Source organism: Nannobrachium achirus (genome assembly GCF_963921795.1).
Source record: "Nannobrachium achirus genome assembly, chromosome: 8".
Taxonomy (NCBI): domain Eukaryota; kingdom Metazoa; phylum Chordata; class Actinopteri; order Myctophiformes; family Myctophidae; genus Nannobrachium; species Nannobrachium achirus.
Genome location: NC_137817.1, coordinates 5,432,387 through 5,447,559, shown reverse-complemented (window position 1 = coordinate 5,447,559; position 15,173 = coordinate 5,432,387). Strand labels below are relative to the sequence as shown.

Here is a 15,173-nt window from a genome sequence, read left to right as displayed (position 1 = left end):
TCAAATATTAGAGGCAGAAATTGTGAAAAAAGCCGATCTACATGCTCACAACGCGGTGAAGAAAAACATTCCATTTCCCGAAATGAAAGCGCGAGATCATGTGACCAGGAAGTCCTGTCTCCCTCATCCACAGCAGTGTTACGCAAGCCTGGCGGGGCCCGACGTCATCTGCGTTCACTCACTCATTCCTTCCACAGTATAACGTCTGGCCTTCGGCCTATTGGCAGCTTGAAAAGTGGGCGGGAGTACTTGCCTTGACAGACAGACTCCTCTAACCAATCAGCGTAGCAAAACATCTATCAGCCAGCCGGGAGAACGGCAAACAAACAAGTTTTTTCGGCCGATGAACTCCGCTAGCGCATCCCCCGTGTTACTTTTTAATTGTTGTAATTGATTCCAACTCTGGAATAACTGCACTTATTGCTTGTTTTATTGTTAGAGAGTTAACTGTTACACTTGTTGCATCGCGAGGGCAGCCATTGTTGTTTTGAAAATGCTGCAGCATGCATCTATGTCACCGTCTACACATGGACCAATCAGGGAAAGCTTTTCACTTGTCAGGAAAGACTACGTTTGTTGTGCGGAAGCAGTCACTGATTGGCCCCGATCAGAGAATAATCTGTATACTCGCTGCCAATCCCCGGAAGTCCAGACGTTATATTGTGGAAGGAATGAGTGAGTGAACGCAGATGACGTCGGGCCCCGCCAGGCTAGTGTTACGCTGCAGCACAAAAGTGCATTTTTCTCCTAATCTAGCTTCTAAATCACCTTCATGTTTAAAACGCGGCCTTCTCTACCGGCCGTTACAAAAGCAATGAGGCCCGCGATTGTCAATATTCTGTCCTGAGTGAAAGAAAATACTATCGTGAAAATAAACAGGACATACTCGGATTACATTTACTCAGATTCCTTTTTTGTCAGCCCTTCAAAACAAGCTGAAATGGTGGGTTTCCATGGCAACTGCCGATTAAATGTTGAATAATCCTGGGCACCCGGTGTGTTAATGTCCTACTTCCTCATACGGAATCACACAAAAGTAGCAAAAATAGCAGATCTACAAGCACACCACGTGTCGCCAAGTAACATATGTGAGGTTGTAGATGTTATTGTGGCTACTTTTGAGGCATTTTTTAAATGAAAGTGGTTATGTGACCATATTTCTAAAGAGCACAGGCACATGCACAAATAGACATCAGAGGGGGCATGAGCCCCTGTCCTTTTATCCCTGTGCCCTCTCCAGACCATGAATGCAGTTTTTACTATGGTGAAAGAAATGCAAATGCGCCAGATGCTCTTTCCATCCCATACCTGAAGGCAGCATTCAAGAGAATTGACTTGTCCAAACTCTCCTGAACTTGAATGCAGCATCTCATGTTGAAAGAATTGCCCTTTCTGTGTTGAAATTATGCTTATTATTATGTTTAGTTTAGTGTGGTATCAAGCACCGAAAATAGCCGACCTCCAGGCTCACAACGCGTCTCGCTGCGACGCGTTGAGAGCCTGGAGGTCGGCTATTTTGGATATTTTCACCAAAATGCCCTTTTAGAAATGTCAGACCCTGCCTCTCTAACATTCTCTGTCTGGTTCAGTGTAGGGCTGTCACAATTATTACATAATCGTCTAATCGTAATTATTTGACAAAATCGCAAATATTTGTTCATAATTGTCATAATCGTGAATGTTGAACATTTTTCATACATTGATAAAAAATTTCAGAAATAGTGGAAATAGCAGATCTACAAGCTCACAACGCGTCGCGATGCGACGCGTTGTGAGCTTGTAGATCTGCTATTTCCACTACCATTGTTATTTTTTAAGTAGAAAGTTGTCAAATATGTCAGTCATTTCTTTGTATATTTAGGTTATGTGTCATATCTGCCATGTGCAACTTCAAAGCTGAACAGAAATGTGATTATCAACGACAAAAACACAATTAAATTGTTATTCGCAATTATTTGAGTGACAATTAATCGTCATGTAAAATGTCGATTGTCAGTGTTTCTCCAGAACGACGCACCAGTTGCCCTGGTCATGGTAGCTGCTGTGGACCTGAACCCCAGCCACTCTGCCACACATGTCCTCCAGCTCCCCCTGCTGGAACACATGATAATAGCGGTGGAACACTCCGGAACACTCTGGACCAGAGTGCTCCTCCGCACCTCCTGGACCGGACTCGTTATTACAGTTAGAATCCACCACCACTGAGCTGGAAGTCGAGTTAATGTCCGGACCGGAATCCCCCGGACTGGGTTCTTCAGAGTCCAGGCCAGAAGAAGCCCTGTGGTCTTCTTCGGTAGAATCGTTTTGAGATTTATTAGTCCTTTCGGACGCGGCTTTTCGTGTACACTTCTCTCCGTTCTGTCCCGGTCCTCCTTTTTTCCCGTCTTTCAGGTGCCAGGGAACGAGGAGATCCTGGGAATAGGCGTGCGACAGTTAACCCAAGGCATTGATATAATTGGTTATCAAAAGAACAACAATCCAACAAATCGATGATTTCATAAAACTCAAGGCGTTGTTGTGGCCCACTATATTTGGTCACGAATATCAACCCAAAGTCCATATATGGTATTGATTGTTCTAGAGTTCCACCTGACTGATACTGATTGATTGTGCCTGATGCCAGGACGACACTTTGAGGTTACTCCATATTTGGGCGTAGCTGCATTGGGAACTCCTTATATGGTTATTGCGGAGTCATAGTGACATGAGGATAATAATCGATTATTAACACATAGATTGCCAGAAAATCCTTAAGACATCTGGGAACGTCTTACCTGGTTGCCATGGTACCAGGTAAACAGGAAATAGGGCTGTTTTGGTGCCAGGTGAGCAAAAAACACTACATTTCCCATCATGCTTAGCGGCCAAATCGCCCGCGTGCATTTCCTGATTCAGATCCCGTGCACAGTGCTCCAATCTCCTGCATGTTAGAGACTGCATGTAAACATGGAGCCACGTTATTGACTGAATGCAGCGTCGGATTCTCTCGCGGTTTGGATTAAACTTAAACACACTAAAGATCACATGTGCGCCCATCACACACGCCGATGTTCGCAAGCACAATGCACACGCCTGTACGTTGAATGCATTTAATAATGGCTTGTGTTAATAAATCTCTATTTCGGTTGTGTAATTATACTGTATATCGGTAAGTGAAGCGTTACAAAGAATAGCCGATCTACACGCTGCTTGCGGATCACAAATTTTCACTATTTTTGCACGACATCGTTGTGTGCCAAAATATCAAATAAAGCCTAAGTGGTTTCTTGATTCGTTGATGTATGACAAAATGTTGAAATAAATCTTGTTTAAACTGCGGCTCTCGATCATTCCAAAAAGTAATCAGCTGAATAGCCGGTATAGTCGGAGGCCTTAGGGTTTTTTTTTCTCGCACTAATCAGTCTAAAAGCGCCATATTTTGCACAGATGTAGCCCAGGGCATGCTCTAATGATTTAGCTAGGGTGCCCGAGCCGTCGACCTTCGGGTTCGCCACAGCGGCCAAATCAATTTGGGCTCCCATCGACTCTCTATACAGGAGGAAAATAAATAGGATGTGAGGGGGTCTAACTAGGGGTTTGTCATGATGCTGAAACCAATGCAAAAATTTGTTTTGCACAAAAAACTTTCCTTGGGCTAGAAATGGCCCCAGAAAACACCCACAAAACTGTGAAAAGTGATGACTCATCACTTTTAATCACTAAACCATCGTTTTTTGTGGCCATTTTTAGCCCAAGGAATGTTTTTTGTGCAAAACAAATGTTTGCAATGGGGTTAGGGTAAAATGTTTTTCTGGGTATTTTCCTCTTGTATAGAAAGGCGATGGGAGCCCAACTTGATTTGGCCGCTGTGGCGACCCCGAAGGTCGTCGGCTCGGGCACCCTAGCTAAATCATTATAGCATGCCCTGGGCTACATCTGTGAAAAATGTGGCGCTTTTCAGAGATGGGGACTCGAGTTAAAGACTCGCGACTCGAGTCAACTCGAGTCGCGTTTTTGGAGACTCGTCACTCGACTCGGACTCGCCCCTCAAAGACTCGAGACTCGACTCGACTCGACTCGAGCTCATAAGACTTGTGAACAATCTTTATTTTAAGCACTATAATGCATGACAAGCCCGACAAATATTGGCCTTTACTTCTCCTTTCTTCTTTCCTCTCTGGTGCCACAGACACAGCTGTCTGCATGGACCTTTCATCGTAAGATTTAAATATTAAAACAGCAAAATAAAACACACATGTTTAGCTCATCATCAGCTATTTTACTTCAGCTAACTTGGTATTTATGTGACTCGTGAGTCGTGACTCGACTCGTGATGAAAGACTCGTGACTCGACTCGGGCTGACCCACTAAAGACTCGACTCGACTCGTGACTCGAGATCAAAGACTCGTGACTCGGACTTGACTCGAGATCAAAGACTCTTTTACATCTCTGGCGCTTTTAGACTGATTAGCGCGAAATCACTCTAAGGCCCCCGACTAGTAAGATAATCATAATAGTTACAGCCCTACCTGGGAGTTGAAGGCCGTGCGGTTCTTGTGAACGCTCAGCTTTCCGTCGGAGACCTGACCGCCACGATGGGACCCATCTGCCGTGGTGGGACTACAGTTCCCAGCATGCTCCTTGTTGTGGGGCTCTTTGAGGTACTTGGACCTCTGCTTGTTGTGCTCCTGCTCCAGGGCCCAGACGTAGATGAGAGCCCGGCCCCCAGGTCTGAGGAGTCTGACCAGCTCCCTCACCGCTGCTAAACGACGCTCCTGCAACACACGCACACATTTTATCAATGCATTTTTACACATTTGGGGGCTTTCGTTTTTGCTATTAAGTATAAAGCCCGTCACAACCAAGGTAGAATGTTGAAGCAGCCTTCACCTGGTGGCAAAACCTTGGATAGCAGTTAAAACGCTAATGCGTATGCTAATGCTAATGTTACTGCGTACCCTGCTCGGTGCTCAACACTTCCGCAAAATTCACCCTTTGTCAGCCTTCTGATTGGTCCATGACTGACCAACCAGCAGGCTCTATCAGCCTTGTCCCGCCCTGGTTCCGGCTTTTTTATGTTGAATTTGCTAAAACATTTAAAAACATGCCTTTTTTTTTTTACTGAAACAGGCTCCTTTTTTTACTGAAACCAAGTTTGAAATGAGAACTGAATACATAGAATAACAATACGAAGCAACTGAATTTCAATGGTAGTGGATGGAGAGAAAGGACTTTTTTTTGTCCCACCAAGACACAACAACCAATGGGTGCAAAGAGGGGCGGGACAATGGGCGGGACTTAGCAAAGGGTGAATTTTCACTAGTTTTGTGCGACAGTCTTGTATGATAAAGCAGGGCTTTGCTTTACCAAAAGACTTACACATTTGAAAATTGGAGATACAAGGTTTCTGCCCGACAGTGCCCAAACTGTGGTGTGTGTGTGTGTGTGTGTGTGTGTGTGTGTGTGTGTGTGTGTGTGTGTGTGTGTGTGTGTGTGTGTGTGTGTGTGTGTGTGTGTGTGTGTACCTGAGTAGAAAGGTGGTGTATAACAGCTATAGATATGCAGTGTGTACCTTGGTAGAGAAGTGGTGTATAACAGCTATAGATATGCAGTGTGTACCTTGGTAGAGAAGTGGTGTATAACAGCTATAGATATGCAGTGTGTACCTTGGTAGAGAAGTGGTGTATAACAGCTATAGATATGCAGGCGTCACAGGAGGCAGTCCTCAGTGGGACACTGAGTGCATCAGAGACCAGAGCCTGGTAGCCTCTCTGTGCACAGATCTGCACCAACGCACTGCTACGGTCACAGCCCACCTGGAACACACACACACACACACACACACACACACACACACACACACACACACACACACACACACACACACACACACACACACACACACACACACACACACACACACACACACACACACACACACACACACACAAACAAAATCAAACACACACGCTCTATCTCAAAGGTCAGGCATTTTCATTGTTATTAAAAGCTTTGAGGGTTAACAGTGTTAATCTGTATGCGATGTGCAAAGCACACACACACACACACACAGAGAGAGAGAGAGAGAGAGAAACAAAGAAAGGTCTAGAGATAAAGTGGGACTGGCTTAAAGACCCAGTGAAATAAAAAATATGTTTTTCACACTTATAGAGCTTATCCGTGGTAACCAAAAAATACATTTGTGTGAACAGAAATTCAAAAAGTGATGACATAGACAGGTCCGCTTGCATTTAATAAAAAAATAATAATAATCAAAAAAAAAAAAAAATTTTTTTTCAAACATTTTTTTTTGTCCTCTGTTTACAGAGGACGATATTTGCCGATATTTGCTGATATTTACCATCCACTCCAATGCAATCCAGGATCTTTAGAGCTCATTTTCTCTGTTTCTTCTCCCATGCATTAGGTGTGCAAGGTTTAATCATGGCTAAGTTGACGAAAATCTCAATCTAAAATGCTTGGTAGCCAATAGCTAACTTCAAGCTAACTTCATCCTCTTCCTGTACATGCACAGAGGAAAGTGTTCTGGCAAGTCATGGCTCCAGGGCTTGGGCATGCATTACCAGCATATCTCCATTATTCTCTGGTCACTGGGCGCCCTCTAGTGGTGATAGGCTGGCATTAAATGAGTTAAATGAACCTTTGATTACATTCACCTGTTTGTTTCCCATTGCTGGCAGAAATACCGCCCCAAAAGCAAATGCTTTCGGTTGCTAGCGCAGAGGATATATTGGACCGCAACAACAATGACGTATTAACTTTAGAATCCATGAATTAAAACATTTCCGGTTTATTTTCAATGCCTTCAGCAGAAAATACGTTTAGAGATGTAAAAAAAGATGTAATTTAAAAAAATATATATTTGGTCTGATTTATTAGGTCATAATAATACTAGCTATTACATTGAGCAAATGTATTCTTTTTCACTACATGTTGAGCTTCTGATCCAGCACCCAGCCTAGCCGGTTAGGGATGTGTGTGTCTTTTGTCCTATTTTTTCTCATTAATGGTGAAAGATATTCGAATATAAAAAATATTACCGTTGTTTAATTGGAAAAGGGTAAACAGTATAACTGTGCCTGGGGACCTTTGCTGTGCCCCTGAGAAGGGTCAAGTGTGCCCCTTGAAACTGCTTGAAAGCCAGTATTGTATTTATCATTTTAAAAATGATTTAAACTAGTGAAAACAGCAGATCTACAAGCACACAACTGCTTGTAGATCTGCTGTTTTCACTACTGTTGTGCGACAGCCTTGTATGATGAAGCATGGCTTTACTTTGAGAAGAAACGTAGACATTTGAAACTTGGAGGTTTCTTCCCGACAGTGACGATATTTACACCCCCGTATTATGTCGGTGTGCCCATGGATTCTTGGGACATGAAAAGTGTGCCCATGCAGAAAAAAGGTTGAGAAACACTGACTTAAAGATTCATTTTAGCCGCAACAGCGACAACATAGTATAAACCTTTATTTATATAGCACCTTTTTAAAACAAAGTTACAAAGTGCTTTACAGGAGACACAGAACAAAACAGCAAAGCGCTACGTTCCACCTACGTTCCACCTTGTTTACACGGCAGGGTGCCGCCGTTTTAACTCACCGCCACCACGTCCGGGTTGACGCCCAGGTACTTCCCGTTGCCGCAGCCCACGTCGGCCAGGACGGCGCCGGGCGCCAGCGAGAGCAGGAAGTGGCAGACGCGGGGCCAGGGGGAGTGGCGGGTGCCGCTGAAGTGCGAGGCGATGGCGTCGTAGACGCGGTGCACGTAGCGCGCCTCCAGGCGCTCCGCGTCGCCGCCGCAGCGGGGGAGCGAGGGGGGCGAGGGGGGAGGGGCGGCTCCCTGGCTGTCGCAGGCCGAGGGGAAGGCTGGCGAGGGAGAGAGAGAGAGAGAGAGAGAGAGAGAGAGAGAGAGAGAGATATGATTTAGTATTTTATTGTCAGCTCACACTGAAATGTGTATTATGACACAGCAGCCATGTATGCAAAAACATATATACAAACATTTGACATAAACAACAAATGAACGAGACAGGATTACATACATAAGGATAATACAAACCTTTTTGATGTAGTAAGTGAGAGAGAGAGAGAGAGAGAGTGAATTATGTGAGGAACGGGGGGCCAAGTGACACTGATTCACTATGGTTGTTGTTGGGGCTGTTGTGATTACACATTTACGTTGACGATTCATTATCACACAAACTGCGATTAACAATGTAATTGTATTTTCGGCATTGAACATTGGAACATATGAATACAATTTTCATTTCTGTTTGGTTTTTAGGCTTCATAATCTGATAAATAACTGAAATATACAATAAGACATTACTGACACATTTAAAAAAATACCTGAAAGAGCTGATCTACAAGCTTGCAACATGTCACTTTGTGTAAGCTTGTAGATCAGCTATCGGGTTTGCCCTTTTTTTTAATAACATGGGTATCTGCAATTATGCAGTCAATAGGTCTACATTTCTTTGCCACTTTTGACCTGGAATCCCAGAATTTTCCAAAAGTGTTAAATTATGAGATCTACAAGCTCAAACGTGTTGCATCATGCATGCTTGTCAATCGACTATTTCCGGGTTCATATTTTAGATTGATTAAAGAATATAAAAGATGAGGGTTACATTTATTCAATTTACTTCTTTCTATTGTTTTAGAGATTCTTATTTCAGTGGTTTCAGTGGCTAAATATGTCATTTTACACAGAATAAGCCCATTCCCAAGATACAACGCAACCTTTCATGGTTGGATGTGACTTATGGGTGCTAGTAGTTTTACTGCAAATAGCAATAAAGAAACTGCTGGCTTATTATGTCTAAAAATACATATTTAGCCACTTGTACGCATGCCCCCATGCGTAAGCATGCCCCACATTTTAGCACGGTAAACGCGATAAAACAATAGAACGAAGCAAATGAAAACATTTTAACACTCACTTTTTCTTTTCTCTAATTACAATCTAAAATATGAACCCTTGTTGTAAAAAAAACAAAGTTGTCCTTTAAAACCTCTAAATGCCAAATCCTAACCTGAATATTCTCCTCATTGTAATCCGCAACCATTTATTTCACGGGGACCTGGAAAATGGTGCTCACAACGTCTATTTCTAAAATTCTACTATACTTGTGGGGACATTTGGCCTTGAAAGAGAGAAAGAGGAGCACAGCGAGTCGTCCACAATACTTGTGTATCTGACGCACGGTTCTGGCAGCGATGAACTTTTAACAGAGGTAACCAGCGCTCACTTGGGATGCCATTATTTTGGTAATTATTTGGCTATAGTGTGCCGCCATTCACTTGCGCTTTATTTTGAAGAGCCCCGGAAGCCACAATCCGGGGCTGTTGTGGAAATTCACGGTCTGTAATGGCCGGCCGAGTATGTTTATTTTGACACGGAAATGAGAAATCCTAACCGCGGCCGATCCTCGCGGCCCAGTGTTGCCGGGGTTCTCTGCGTTTGTGGAAGTAGATTCCGAGATTAAAGACCCAATGAAATGACTATTTTGCGTATTTTATTTTGAAGTTTCAGTTTGAAAAGGAAACCTTTGTGTTTCTTAACCAATCCGAGGGGACCAGCCCTTCAGGCGATGGGATTTAAAATCTGAGTAATGGGAGCCAGCAATGGGAAACAAACAGGTGAATGTAACCAAAGGTTCATTTATATGCAAGCAGACCTGTCTGTCATCACTTCTTGAATTTCTGCTCACAGGAAGTAGTTAAGAATGGCCTATTTAGGGACCTTTGATATAAATATACAAAAAAAATATTTATTTTCAATTTTTTTGGCATCTAGTGTTAGGTATGGCCATATTATCACTACAGATATGCTCTAAAAGTGTGAAAAACATGTTTTTGATTTCACCCTGTCTTTAAGCCGTTTCTTTGCCTCATCAATGACTAGGAGCCTACTGAGATTAGGCGATTCCTGCTGGCGGCCGATTTGCATCATGGGATATGTAGTGTTTTCGCTCACCAGCGGCCGCAGGCAGCGCCTGTTTTCCTGGTAACCATGGTAACCAGGTAACACGTCCCTGGACGTGATAACAGGGCCGTGGTGCCGCTGTCCCACAATTCTTATGTTCCTGGACGTAGCAGCGGAAGCGTTAAAGGAGTAGTCCACCCCCAAAATGACTTTTTTTCTATTGATTACTCACGCCATGGCGACTAGAGTTCAATAATATTTTTTGTTTTTTGTCACATTCCTATCCTAAGACAAAAATTTGATTCGAGTAAATTTACCCCCATTGATTCCGGATGGGGACCCGTTTCGAAACGGGTCCCCATCCGGAACGAATGGGGGTAAATTTATTGTTATCACATTTTTGTCTTAGGAATGCGACAAAAAACTAAAAATATTATTGAACTCTAGTCTCCATGGCGTGAGTAATCAATAGAAAAAAAAACATTTTGGGGGTGAACTACTCCTTTAACACCCAAGGAGCCAAACTCGTTCAGTAACGAGTTAAGGCCACTAGGTGTCACCACGCCAAACTCGTCCCTGAACGAGTCAACGAAGGGTTAACTGTACGTGCACCTGCCTGCCCTCTGAATGACCCGAGTCCATACGTCACCCCGTAGCAGAGAGAGAGAGAGGGAGAGAGAGAAAATGGCGGAGGCTGGTTACATTGATTTCCATTCTACCCTGAAACATAAAAAGGGCTTTATCTCTGAATGAGGTGAAAAGAACGCCAGGGAAGCAGAGATCTGATTGTTTTCACGGCGACACTATAACGCAATGGTCGGCTCCCGTTTGGATTTAGTTTCGCGAGCGTTTGTAAACAAAGGGATTATCTTCCTCAATCGTCAGTGGACACCCACGTGCACACGCACAAAGCATCCGAGGCTCTTCATAATAAAGCGTGAGTGAACTGTGGCAGCAGCAACAGCTAGAAATGTTAGAAACCTGAGCAGCCCATGTGTTAAGGGTTCACCCCCAGCAGCAGATCAAGCCAGACATTTCTCACTTCCTCAGCGTGAATTAACATTTGGCCTTCACAACTATAATAACAAGTACACACTACACACACACACAGAGTACACCGTACGTGGGAGGCATGGCAAAACGTACCGCATGGACACGGTGTGTGTCTGATCGTACGTGGGAGGCATGGCCAAACGTACCGCATGGACACGGTGTGTGTCTGATCGCTCGAAAGGTGAATGACGTCCGGACGCCTCTCTTGCTCAGTGTCAAGTTGCCATGGTTACCGAGGTCAGAGGGCGCGGCAGCCATGGATTGGGGGTCGGAGGTCGGCACCATGTCAAACTTCCTGGGAGTGATCCTGGAGGAGGAGACGTAAACACATCTACTGAATCAATTGTAACTAGCCCTTACCCGTTCAAAGATATGAGCTCCGAAATGATGTGCAGTGTGTGGGTTATGGGGTGTGCACTGTGCACACAGTATATGAGGGATGGAAAGTAACTTTCTGGTGCTTGCATGATAATATGTAGGAGCATCAATGTAAGAAATACCCGTTTCGTTTAAGGCTACAGAGATACTGTGTACCGATCTACATGACAACACACACACACACGCACACACACAGAGCTGGTTAAACATGTTGCCCCATGCTAGATGCAGAATAGATATGCCTCATGCTAGATGCAGAATAGATAGTAGTTACACCATAAAAATGCTAATATACAGCATATGATTTGTGAAAGTGACAAACGGGCTTCACAGTTATGTCAGGTGTGTTCATATGCTAATGGTGATGCGATTTCAGATCAATTGCTCCAGCCACTGAGGAGAAACGCTGTGACAGACAGACAGACAGACAGACACTCACTCAGACATTCGCAAAATTATAGTATAGATTAAAGATGAAAACAACCGGTACACAGTAAAGATCCTTAGTGTTGTCGGGCAGAAACCTTGTATCTCCATTCTCCATTTAAAGGGGAAGACCACCCATTTTCAATATTGAACTATGTCATTAATATACCTTAGACGAGTTGTGTGGTAATAGAAAAAATGTTTCCCCCCTTCTGTGTTGCCTAGAACTGGAAGATTGATTTTGGGGTTTGTATTGTAAAGTACAATGTGTGATGTCATCAAGTTGTACTTTACCATACAAACACCAAATTCAATCCTCCAGTTCTAGGCAACACAGAAGGGGGAGAACTTTTTTTCTATTTCCACACAACTCGTCTAAGGTATATTAATGACATAGTTCAGTATTGAAAATGGGTGGTCTTCCCCTTTAAGTTTTTTCCAGTGAATTAATTCCCACTTCATCCTACAAGAGTGTCATGAGCTTGTAGATCGGCTATTTTCACTACATATAAATGTTTTATAAAATAATCATGAAAAAGGAACGGTTTTGGAGTTTAGTCTCACGGTCACCCAGTCTGAATTAGGGATGGGATGGGACGATAAGCAACATTATCGTTTATCGTGATAAAAAACACTCGCATCGATAATCGCATCGTGGAGATTTAATTTATCGTGATATCGTCCTCCGTCATGCACTGGGATCAATTCACCTTTTATTTGCAGAGCTGCATATCCGGTACATTTAAACCCTCTATAATTGGTAAATGGTACTTAATATATATGTACTTGATACAGTATTTTTTTCACTCTCTATCAAAAGTAGCCTATCTACAAGCTCAAGCTCAATCTTGTAGATCTGCACATTTTTGGCAAATGTTCCGCCCCAGGATAATGGATTTTGATTATCGGGATAATATCGTAAATCGAGATTTCACATTAATGGTGATATGAAATGTTCATATGGTCCCATCTCTCCCGGTCTCACCCGTGGGTCCAGAGGTATCTGCTCTCTCCCTTCATCACCAGGAGGCTGCGCTCCGGCATCACCACGGCAACCACGCGGCCGTCTGGGTGACGGAACTCCATCACCGCCTGTGAGCACAACAAGACAGAAGCATGTGACTCTCTCTGTGTGTGTGTGTGTGTGTGTGTGTGTGTGTGTGTGTGTGTGTGTGTGTGTGTGTGTGTGTGTGTGTGTGGGTATGCATAATATGGCTCTCCACTCAGCCTCACTTGCATATCACCGCTTTAGAGCAGAAAGACAGAAACCTCCTATCTCCATATTTGAACTTTTCGTGAATTAACTCTTTTACCGCCTTAACGAGCACTCGTCATTTTCCCCATGTCGCCATGGCGAGCTGGGGGGGGGGGGGGGGCATATGGTAATAAATATCGTTGAGACGATACAATGTCTCCACGATATGCCTTTTCAGAGATATCGTATATATCGTGATACAATGAGGGAGCCTTGTAAAAAAATCCTGTTGTATTTTTAATACAGAGAATTGTTAATGCAGAATTCATTTAAACCTGCATTTTGTCTTTTACCGTACTGGGTCATTAAAAACGAAATAAATGATTTTTATCCGAAAATCGGCGATCGTCTAACCTTCCCTAGTCACCACTCGTCCATCGATAGCGCATGGCTCGTCTGACATGAAGCAGAAGTGACGTCAGGTCCATTCCTTCCAGAGGCTTCCCAGCAGCCGTCCATTTTCTGTTTATACGTTAGTGCTAGTATAGCAGGAGTGCTGGGGGCTAAGCTAGCGAAAATGCTCATATCTACTCTTGAGTCACACATGGATTATTTGAGCCGACATTTACGTGAACGGATCGCGCACGCGAAACGCACGGGGAGAAGATGCCTCGGCCAAAATTGCCACTCTATCCCAATGGAGATCCAGATAATCACGGTGAGCTAACGACCTGGGGATTGAAAAAAAAGAAAAAACAACGGCGCCGTCCAAGAAGGAGGGGTGGCGGGCTCATGTTTATAAACATAATATTATGTCTCAGATCATAATACAATAATAGAAATTTCACGGCTAATCTATCAACAGCCATTCTATTTCGGCTAGCAAAGTGTTAAGTAACTTGAAAAATAAACCAACATGAAATTGTGATAAGATTGTGTATCGTGATACAGCTTGGAAAAATATTGTGATAGCATATTTTTCCATTTCGCCCACCCCTAAAGGCCCTCTTACATCTAACAACTTGGTAAAGATTTCTCAGTCGTAATAAAATCGAGGCTATTTGCGGCGCGCTCCCGTGACTCAGTCGTTACTCAATCGTTAAATGTGAGGTAGTGGTCCGACTCGATTTTTACCCCGATTTGAGACCCAGATTATGTTACGAGAATATCAAACTGGTTTAATATTTTCACAAATCGGGGCTGAGTCTGAATGAATACAATGACGTAGCCAAGCCTACAACCAAAACAGAACAAGCCAAAAGCCAAGCATTCCCCAAAAGACGCTTTCTGAGCTGCCAGCCTGGTCGTTGTTGGTGCGGCTACTAGGACAGCCCTTTATTAGTTATTTCTCCGCGTTTCCATTATTCCAAACATTCAACGTTGATAATAGTTGATAGGATCGATCTGCGCCGGCTGAGAGGAGAAAACTAGAGAGGAGAGGGGAGGGCTGAGGGAGGAAGGCGGAGCTCGGTGTGTGTGTGTGCACTGCTGTGATGGGAAAAGTAATCAAGTAAAAGTATCAATACTGCAATACTGTGATGCGATGCGCTGTGACTGAGCTTGTAGATCGGCTATTTTCATATAATTTATTTAGGAACACAAGGCTATATAGGCATATTTCAGCAAATAAAAGGGAATCTTGAACCAGTCTTTACAAAATCTTTAGAGGCATACACATCTAACAACTTAAATCTTTGAAAAATCATCCTACAGTCTTTGGGGAGTCTTTTTCAAATCTTATAGTGTGAGGGGTAGTCTTTAAGAAATCTTTCCCAAATCTGTCCACAATCTTACCAAAGTTGTTAGGTGTAAGGCTAGCTTAAGGCGAGCGTTCATCAATTCCCCATCAGAGCCTGACTGGGCACATGGGGGGAGGAGCGGGTGAAATGTTGGGCAGACGTAAACAACAATGGCGGACGGAGAGATCCCCTTTCTGTTAGTTTTTTCAGCCCTGGATCAACTTGCTCTATTTCTATGTCTACAACGGGCGCAAACGAGGCTCACTCTTCTACAGCCTCTCGCCTTGTAATGGCGGCGGCCGTTCGGCTGATTATTTCTTCTTCGTGACTCTATGAGAGATACGCCCGTCTTTTACACAAGATCGCGATTGGAAAAAATGGATGGATATTTTTCTATAAAATCGCAAAGGTAAGGTACTTTGATGGCAGGGAACAGACTATAAAAATCCATAC

The 15,173-nt window shown here is 43.6% G+C and overlaps 1 protein-coding gene across 1 annotated transcript in view; it reads right to left on the bottom strand.

The window, feature by feature from the left end:
* Window positions 1–1,992: 1,992 nt before the first annotated feature.
* alkbh8 (alkB homolog 8, tRNA methyltransferase) overlaps window positions 1,993–15,173 on the bottom strand; it is a gene marked incomplete at both ends in the record, with an annotated part of 35,041 nt that continues 21,860 nt past the window's right edge. The window contains 6 exons of the mRNA XM_080731353.1: window positions 1,993–2,412; window positions 4,510–4,755; window positions 5,647–5,796; window positions 7,602–7,867; window positions 11,129–11,289; window positions 12,772–12,878. Of these exons, the coding sequence (XP_080587479.1) occupies window positions 1,993–2,412; window positions 4,510–4,755; window positions 5,647–5,796; window positions 7,602–7,867; window positions 11,129–11,289; window positions 12,772–12,878 (1,350 nt within the window). The remainder of the gene's footprint in view (window positions 2,413–4,509; window positions 4,756–5,646; window positions 5,797–7,601; window positions 7,868–11,128; window positions 11,290–12,771; window positions 12,879–15,173) is intronic.